The sequence below is a fragment of the Sinocyclocheilus anshuiensis genome, unplaced genomic scaffold (assembly GCF_001515605.1).
Source record: "Sinocyclocheilus anshuiensis isolate Anshui unplaced genomic scaffold, SAMN03320099.WGS_v1.1 scaffold2090, whole genome shotgun sequence".
In the NCBI taxonomy this organism is placed as follows: Eukaryota; Metazoa; Chordata; class Actinopteri; order Cypriniformes; family Cyprinidae; genus Sinocyclocheilus; species Sinocyclocheilus anshuiensis.
Genome location: NW_015560626.1, coordinates 42,562 through 52,250, shown reverse-complemented (window position 1 = coordinate 52,250; position 9,689 = coordinate 42,562). Strand labels below are relative to the sequence as shown.

Sequence of the window (9,689 nt, the reverse complement as noted above, 5' to 3'; positions counted from 1 at the left end):
TAATGTTTATATATATGTATATATATATATATATATATATATATATATATTATAGATAATAAATATTTGTATGTATAAAAATATACACATATACACACACACATTTATTCATACATTACTTAGAAAATATATTTATCTATTTCACATTCTGAAATATGTTTGCATAAAATGTAAAATAAATGTAAAAATACGTACAATTTGGTAAATGTATTTTTTCATGAAATAAATTAGGTATAACTTAATTGGTTCACCTGACAGGTCCTGCCATTAAGACACCTGTGATGCAAGTTAGGAGACCAACAGAAGCCACGGCCATCTGATGGTCACTTCCGGACTGCCAGACGAGTCGAGCGTTCTCCACAGCCTTTTCCGGCAGAAGACCCACCAGATCATCCCACATCATGCTGCCCTCCTCAGCCTTGCTTTCACTGTCATTTTGGAGGGGGCGTTTAGGTGGGTTGACTCCTCCGCTTAATGTCCGCGAGATGGAGGAGGCCACATCTCCAGATCCAGACAAAGCCACAGCTACAAGGAAGGCACAGGCTAAAAACGCAAGGACTCTGAGCAAGATCAACCAGGCTGGTGTGGCGAGTGAGTAGGTGTTCTGAAGAAAAGGATAAAAAATTAATGAAAGATCACTTGATATGGGAATAGCTTTTGATACTTGCATGCCAAGCTTGATTAAAAACTAAACTTGAATCAACAGTAGCTGCACAATAAAATACTCAGGACACAAAAGAAGCAAGAGAGAACAAGTCTTTTCTTATCTCTGGCAATCAATTCCACACATTTATCAGCGGTTTAAGAAAACACTAGTAACATACTGGTCATTAATCACACATGATACATGTAACAAACGATACCTAGGTTGTAGTAAAATTGCAGTTTTATCTGGGCAACATCTAAATTCAATGCAATTTTTCCATGTCAAGCCCTTAGCACTTAATCAATCTCTTAGATTTCTAGAACATAACTTCAGAGTGCTACAAAAGTGGAATCTTCTATATTTTTCATGTCAAGTCTTGTGGCTTATATAGAGATCACCACCTTAATAAAGGCTTTATCAGCATCCCGACTGCGTCTGAGCTGGTGGTTGAAGAGTAGAGCCCGCAGCTGTCGGTTCTGGTGTTTGATGTAGTACTCCACTGCCGTCTGGCACGGCCGGCACAACTTGTAGGTCTGCTCAAGGTGGTGCTTATATACCTCAATCTCCTCATCATAGTTTTCCTGCCATTATGGTGAACACAGTGCATTAAAATTTGTAAATGCATGATACTTGTTTTTGAGCTGATGCTTTTCACATTTAAAAAAAATTCTAGCTCAAATAAATTAGACTTTCAAGTATGTTTAGATGCCTACTGAATGGCATATTTAATCTATGACATTTTGCCTCAAAAAGTGTATAAAAAGTAGTGCTGACAAACGATTAATCGCATCCAAAATAAAAGTTTTTGTTTACATTGTATATGTGTGTGTACTATGTATATTTATTATGTATATATAAATACACACACATGCATGTATATATTTAAGAAAAATATGTTACGTTTATGTTAAATATATTTATATATGATATATGTAAATATTTTCAAAATATATGCTGCACGTGTGTGTGTTTATTTATATAAACATAACAAATATACACAGTACACACACATATATTATGCGTTTGGATGTGATTAATCATATGATTAATCGTTTGACAGCACTAATAAAATGCATAAAAGCAAATCTTATTCAGAAACGAGCTTTAGACCTTGGCCGTCTTGAAATTAAGAGATTAAATGGGTGAATTATAAACCTACATTATCCCTGGGGATGAACGAGGCCAGCTGTTTAATCTTCAGAGTCTGGTTGTTGTTGCACTTCTTGCACAGAAGCATTTGACAGTTGACCCACTGCAGGGTCTTCGGTGACTCCGGGACACCGGCCGAAATGCCATGGTTGAGATGCTCCATGTATTGAGCAGGAATGGGTTTGTTGTAGTCCCCGTTCTATGAAAACAAGCACAAAAACTCAATTGCTTGACACTGACTAAATGTACATTTATAACATATCCAAAAGCTGCGTCAGCAACACAGTAATAAAACATAGAAAATGTGTTGTTCTTTAGAACTTTCTATTCATCAAAGAATCCTGAAAAAAATTTGTTTCCACAAAAATATTTAGCTGCACAACTGTTTTTAACATTGATGATATTAATAATTCATATTTCCAAATCAGCATATTAGAATGATTTCTGAAATAATGAAGGCTGGAGTAATGATCGCTGAACATTCAGTTTTGCCATCACAGTAATAAATTACATTTCAAAACATTATCTTATAATGTAATAATATTTCACAATATTACTGTTTTTAATGTATTTTTAATTAAATAAATGCATTCTTGGTAAGCATATGAGACTTCTTTCAAAAACATTAAAAAAACATCTTACCTAGCACAAACTTTGAAAGGTAGTGTATAAATAAACACATGTAACGTAATATTTTTGTCTTTTCAAAACCTTTATCTTGAGACACAACAAACAAATCTTATAAACATAAAATCAATACCTCCTGAAAGCCATTATACTGTTCACAGTATGGACAATCCCAGCAGTTTCTGTTCCCATAGGGGACAATTGTGTCCTGATTGCAGAACCAACAATTCACTTTGACATGAGTTGGTTTTTTCCTGTCGAATAAAAAGGGTTGGATTTAGGAGCACAGCTGCAAATTACCATGCATTAATAACAGAAAACAACTGTAATACAATACTCCCATTAACACTGAGCCGATAGACCATCACACTGGTTCTCAATTAACAGGTCACAGGCCTGTTCTGCAGACAGACAATAATCCTGCAGTCTAATAACTAGGACTACAAGCGGCAGTGTTTTTGGTTGTATCAATTTCCATGGAACATGCAAGATATTCAGTGGAAATTAATGTAAAGCCTGAGCACTGAATCTAATGTAAAACTGAGATTTTGTTTTTCCAGACAGCACAATCGATGCCTCAGGACCTGAGACTGATTACCTAACAGTAGCATGAATAGAGTTTCTATTTACAGGCTGATAGAGGCTTGATTCATTAATAAACTCAGCCTGTGACATTATAAAAGATGATAACGTCCATCCACATTAAGACAAGTGCTGGCATGTTTAATATTACTTAGAAATTTAAAAGAACTAAAATCCTGGACATGAATTACGTATCTTACTACTCCACAGCCTATTAAATGATGTAAATGAATACCTTGTACGAGACAAAATATGACTGATTTATTTAATATAAGATCACAGCTTTTGTGTAAAACCAGTAAGAGAAGTTGGGATCTTCACGTCCACTTTTGCTTTAAGTCTAGCATTATACGCATCATTTTGATAGAAATTAATCTTTTCCGAGGTAATTAGTTATCTGTCAAAATAACAATTAACGTACTTGGAATAGGTGTCATTAGCTAAACCACCACTGCTATCAACAAATAAAGATGAATGAACACACTGAAGGAATTAGTACATTAATCATTGATTTACAGAAATAACAATACCTGTAATACTTATGTTATTTTTGGTGAAAAATACTAATATAACTGTGAATTTTGGTATGTTTTAAGTACCAGAGACAGACATGCCTAAGCCATTTTACGAAATCTCGCGCGCTTGTTTGTATAACGTTAGCGCGCGCCGTTCAATAGCTCCGCGCGTGCGCAAGGATTTTTCACGGACGAACTGTTTAAAATACTACTGCCAATTTATGTTCATTATATAGGAAACCTTGAGAAAGTGCAGTGTTTTTCCGTAGCCCTAGCTCAACTTTCATGTCAGTTATACGAGGCCCAGCGACATCTTATGGGCAGGGACACAATACCTGGTTGCAATTCTGTAGATCAGCGCTCCTCCTGCAGCGATCGCTGTTGCTCCGACACCGCCAACTACAAATGGCGGGTACTGTAGTAATATTTGGTTAAACGCCTCCATTGCAAAACGGGATATTGACCGTAGTGTTATTCACAAGAAACCACACGCTGAGTAGTGCATGCGGCAACAGAAGCGCGCATCAATCTACAACATGGCCATATCCAGGTCATGAGAGCGATATCAAGGGCTGTCAAAATAAAAGTTGCACTTCTAACCGGAAAATAATAATAATAATGTAAAATAATTATTTGTTAATTATATACATCAAATAGTAAAATATAAAACATTCAAATGTAAAATATACATTTATAATTAAACAATGTAATAACAAACATGTTATCTGTTCTTAAATTAAAAATATTTTTGTACACTCCATACCTGTTTCAGTAATTCATTTTTGCACTATTTTTATTATTTGTACATTTTGCATTTTTCATTCATCTTTTTTTAACATTAAACCATTAGCTTTATCTGTGTTCTATCTCGGTTTACTCTGAAATTTGCAGAAAGTACTTTGCTGTAATTGCTGCTACACGCCGTGCCTTCCATAAATACAATTTTGCTGGTTCAAGAAAGTGAACTGAAGCAGATTTATATGGTATACACCTGCCCTCTTGAGGCAACGTATGTAACAGCCATTCACAAGCTTTACTAAGGCATTACAACATTAAAAACTTAAAGTTTTTTTCCCTGAACAGTGGATTCTCATCTTTCAGTCACCTTAAAGTTTGTGTACAAAATATTATCAGTAATCACAAGTTGAATCGTAATTAACATAAGATAACATGCTTAAAAACACGTATGTTGACATTACTTAATCATTATCTTCAACATAACAACTGATTCTTACATGCCTCTCACTTTGTACAGCATTGTGGCACAAGAGATAATACATCATCTACTAGAAGGCTCAAAGATCATGTTCTTTGTTCATGTTTTGGAACCTTCACGTAAACAGCTGGGATCCTGGGATTATTGACTCCTACCTTTGTTTTCAAAGTCTTGCTAACAATCATAAATTCATCCAAACGGACTTAAAAAGGTATATTTATTAACGTGGCTCATTTTATCTGTGCATTTCCAACAACAAAAAAATAACTTCCATAATTTATTTTATTAAACCAACAGCAGCATATGCATCAAGGCCCTCATTTTCTGTAAAAGATGAACAACTTAACACAGTAAACAGATAGGTTTCTAGTAAAGAGGTGAATGGAATTGATTGGTCAGATTCCAGTGCTACTAGCTGTCATGAAGCAGGAAAGTGTTACAAAATATTGCAACGTGAGCTTATCGGCTCCTAACAAGCTATCTTACGCCCCCATTACAGTATCATTTGCATTCCTTCCAAGAACTTCATAATAAAACCCGGATTAACTCCAAAACTCTTGGACACGCACCATATCATAGATCCAAAGAATTCCACAGACAAAAAACAAAAAACGCTGCTACTTATAATAAGAATAATTTAGTTAACTTAAAAGCACTATTTGTATATTCAGATGACTTTTTGCTGTACACTGATACAGTATACATAAACATCTTGGAGTAGCTATGCAATATGCGCCATTTACATAACACAAACAAGCAAAAGAGTTCTGATAACATATGCAGTCAACGCAAAATAAAAAAAGCTCTTTAAAGTCTTTGGGTAATTCAAATAAACATCCCCCGTTCACAATGGATTCTTTTCTGTCCACTGGTCAAAAGTATCTTTGTGATTTTAGTGTTCAGCTTCATTTGGAGGGTTCACCCAGCAGATGCACAATGAGCTCATAGGTGGACAGCACTATGGCTGTGTTGGGGATCTGTCTGATGAGCTGTGGAATGAGTCCTCTGTAAAAAGCTGCGTATCCCTCTTCCACCGCCACAAGGCGCGCCGTCTGAAAGAAGTACTTGTATTTGCTTCCCTCTTCTCTTAGTCTTGTCCGAATTACCTCTGGAAAACACACCAAGAAAGGTTGGTCATTAAAAATGAGAAGACGTAGATTATTTATTAATATTTTAAATGAAAGCTTTTGTAAAAGTTTTTTTTTTTTTTCTGTCTCTTTCGATCAAATTTATGCATCCATGCTGAATAAAAGCATGATTTTTAAAAAATCTTACTGACCCCCAACTTTCGAATGGTAGTGTATAAATATCTACATGTAATTTTTTTTTAAGGTTTTTAATTTTTGTTGGTCTTTTCTTTAAATGTATATATTTATACACTACCATTCAAATATTTTTGTGATGGTAAGATTTTTTAAATGTTTTTGAAAGAAGTCTCTTATGCGCACCACAGCTGCATTTATTTGATAAAAAAAAATATACATCAATATTAAAATAGTGAAATATTATTGCAATTTGAAATAACCGTTTTCTAATGTAATATATTTTAAAATGTAATTTATTCCTGTAAATTCCTGTAATGACAAAGCTGAATTTGCCATCACTCTAGTCTTCAGTGTCACACAAGCCTTCAGAAATCATTGTATTATGCTTATTTATTATGCTTGTTTTATGCTTTATTAAGATTTCTTATCAATATTGAAAAAAGTGCTTCTTAATATTTTGTGGAAACTGATTTTTTTTTTGATGAACAAGTTCAAAAGAACTTTGCAGGTGTTTTTAGCAGTTCATCCCATTATGAATAACTGCATGTTGTTGTAATAACTTGTTTTTTTAACTATAAAAATGTGATTTTACTGTATTTCTCATGCACTCCAAGTCCTGTCATAAAAGTGCAGGTCTTAGTGCTAAAGAGGATGCAATCTATGTTTATCTTTAGACTTTACACTGACTGACAGGTAATAACAACCTACCATGTGGATAAGCTATGCAGGAGGCGCAACCCTTGGCAAATGCAGCAGCAACCATGAGGCCCAGAAAAACTGAAGCGCCTTTTTCTGTGTCGGTGTCAGGCGTGGTGAATCGACTCCGCACTAGGTACTTCTTCAGCGTCTCGTAAATAAGGAAGCAGATCATGGTCTCTGAAATGCCAGCGTACGACGCCGTCAGGCCCCGGTAAAAACCTCGCATACCTTCCGTCTTATACACGTACCGCGCGCATTGTAACGCATTCATTTTCTTCTCCCCACGTGCCCTAGAGGACAAAGAGACAGTCGGTCAGGTGATCAGGAAGAAATTTCAAGAATGTCGAATTTAACACCATTAACTCGGAGCTAACAGTTCTGCTTTCAAAACCTAGTTTAGGTACTGAATACTAAAATCAAGGTCAAAGATTTTGAAAGGTTCACTTGCAACTTTAATTTGCATTGCACAATGTGGTTTGCGTGTAGAGTGGGAGGGAGAATTAAATGCCAGACTATTTTCAGACTGTACCATCTGACATACTTCTCTCATCTGACTCTAGCAGTTTACTGCTGGCGCTTTTGATAGCGCAAATATAGAACATGCCTGCTAAGCCCCGACGGCTGCGTCAAGGTGGATATTTGCACTGTAGCAGATTGGATCACATGCTAATCATCATGACATTTGCGTAACAGAGAGACAGTGCTAATACTTTGTACACCCCCCGCCCCCGCCCCCCTCCAAGAAAACTCATTCCCCTCACGGTATCTGGGGATGTGTTACCGTCACACGCAAAAGGGCCACAACTCAAGGGTCTGATACAGATGTGTCATGCCCTCATGCAAGTTCCCTATTGAGTAAAACAGGGTGAAAGTCTACAACATTAACATACTTCCTCTCAAGCTGCATTCTTGTTTTGACCATCCAGATGGGATTCATCAGGGAGTTTGTGACGAATGCTGTAAAAAACAAAAAAACAATGCAATTAGCAATTCAAACACCCACTTTCTTTGAAAGCATCAAACAGTTCTGAGAAATGTTATCTGCAATGTTGCATAAATGTTCTTTTAAAAACCTTAAGGCATCACCTGCAAAGCCAGCCGAGGACATGTGGACAATTCCACTGTTTGGGACAAAGATGCCATTGAAAGTCTCTTTTGACTTCGAATAAGCTGCAAAATAGATCGCCCTGAAGAAGAACAGAAGGAGAACAGAATATCAGTGCCTTTACTCTGTTGAACTCGACACCCCCTGCTTCCTCTCTCCACACATGACAGTGCAGAGTTCATTTTAATATGAAAAAGGGCTGTTTGCACTGAAAAGCTGCCAATGTTTTATCAAGCCAAACAGCTTGCAGTGAGAGTTCCTGACAGTGCAGTCCGTTCTCTGTGCTGAATGTCTGGAACAAACTGCACAAAGAGCTGAATAAGCACCCAGATCTAATGCCATGATGACTGTGGGAAACAATGACTGCATTTTCACAGAATAAGTACATCCTAGAGGAGTGAAGAAAAAAATTCTAGCTTGCTTATAAGTCATTTTAATTTGAATGTAATTTAGTAAGCTAACATGAGAAATGTATGGTTATTGTTCCTGAGGAAAAAAAATTCTCAATAAGAAATAAATTAACAATACTTCTTATTTCTTTATTTATAAGAATTTTGTCACTTTTTTTTTTTTTACCTTATCTAAACATCAACTACTTTTCCTAATTCAAACAAAAGTCAGAAGGAAAGGTACAGGTATTGTTATGGAGAAATTTAGTATACAATTACATTGCAGTTTTATTATTGTATATTACAGTATTATTATTGTGAATATGCATACGGAAAAAAAGTGACAACTCCTTCACCAACTTCTTTTTTCCTCAATTCAAAATTCATGCTACAAGGAAAGGCACTGTTATTGTTAGATAGAAAAAAAAAATTAAATATATTTTTTAATATACTTTTTTTTTTTTTTTAAGTATACATTCATGTATATATTATATATGCATGCATAACAAATTGTAGAGTGGATAATTTATAATCTAACCTTGATTTGGACAAAAACCAATTGAACCATTACCTTGAGGGTGCAACACCAACAAGATTTGGGCCCAATCCTCTGAATAGAGATTTTGGTCCCTCTTTCTCTAGAATTGACCTGATGAGGACAGAGAGATGAGATTTAGACAGATGTAACACTACTGTGTGGCATTTCAGTCAGACTGCACGAGACCAGTTTATAATCCACCTACACAGCTTGTTTTGAACACTGCAATTATGCTGCACAACTAGTGACACCTTTACACATACCTGTATTCATTTCCTTTATAAGCCACCCATATGAAACAACCCCTCTTTATCAGATAAATACTGAATGTTGACTAATGAATCATGCTTCTCACAAAGTGACTTTCCAGAAGTTATTTTTGTCATTACAGGTTGACAATACATCACATATCACTTCCATTCAAACATCTACTTCAACACTTTTTCCTTAAAGGGGTCCTATTATGCTTTTTCACTTTTTCAACTTTAGTTAGTCTGTAATGTTGCTGTTTGAGCATAAAAAAGGTCTGCTGCAAAGTTACAAAGCTCAAAGTCCACTTCAAAAGGAGATATCTTATTTAACACTTTTCAAAAACTACAACGAACGACTCATTTGGACTACAACACATATTTTCCGGGATTTGTGATATCACAAATACCGACGAATGGGACGAGACCTGGTTGAGCTGCACTAGAGAAGGCAACGAGTGTTATCACTATGTCAGAGACACGCTAGCTTTCCCAAGACAGACGAACTTAGAGTGGTTACAATTATCCTGGTTTAAATCACGCTCAAATTGATTTGATTTTGACGCAATATTTACACTGAAGCTCGCAGGCGGCTATGGTAAGGGGCATGACATTTCCCGACCAGGCGCCGAGTGCTGCCAAACACAACACACACTGGTCCAGCTAACCAATCACAACACACACTGGCCCAGCTAACCAATCACAGCACA

At 36.0% G+C, this 9,689-nt stretch overlaps 2 protein-coding genes across 3 annotated transcripts in view; both read right to left on the bottom strand.

The window, feature by feature from the left end:
• LOC107681977 (transmembrane protein 201-like) overlaps positions 1-4,063 on the bottom strand; it is a 12,823-nt gene extending 8,760 nt beyond the window's left edge. For both annotated transcript variants that reach the window (XM_016478372.1, XM_016478374.1), the window contains exons 1-5: positions 3,855-4,063; positions 2,556-2,676; positions 1,806-1,994; positions 1,048-1,227; positions 252-604 (exon numbers count right to left, since the gene is read on the bottom strand). In XM_016478372.1, the coding sequence (XP_016333858.1) occupies positions 252-604; positions 1,048-1,227; positions 1,806-1,994; positions 2,556-2,676; positions 3,855-3,964 (953 nt within the window). In that variant the 5' untranslated portion in view covers positions 3,965-4,063. The remainder of the gene's footprint in view (positions 1-251; positions 605-1,047; positions 1,228-1,805; positions 1,995-2,555; positions 2,677-3,854) is intronic.
• Positions 4,064-4,938: 875 nt separating this feature from the next.
• LOC107681985 (solute carrier family 25 member 33-like) overlaps positions 4,939-9,689 on the bottom strand; it is a 9,871-nt gene continuing 5,120 nt past the window's right edge. The window contains exons 3-7 of the mRNA XM_016478381.1: positions 8,765-8,842; positions 7,786-7,886; positions 7,590-7,656; positions 6,709-6,989; positions 4,939-5,843 (exon numbers count right to left, since the gene is read on the bottom strand). Of these exons, the coding sequence (XP_016333867.1) occupies positions 5,641-5,843; positions 6,709-6,989; positions 7,590-7,656; positions 7,786-7,886; positions 8,765-8,842 (730 nt within the window). The 3' untranslated portion in view covers positions 4,939-5,640. The remainder of the gene's footprint in view (positions 5,844-6,708; positions 6,990-7,589; positions 7,657-7,785; positions 7,887-8,764; positions 8,843-9,689) is intronic.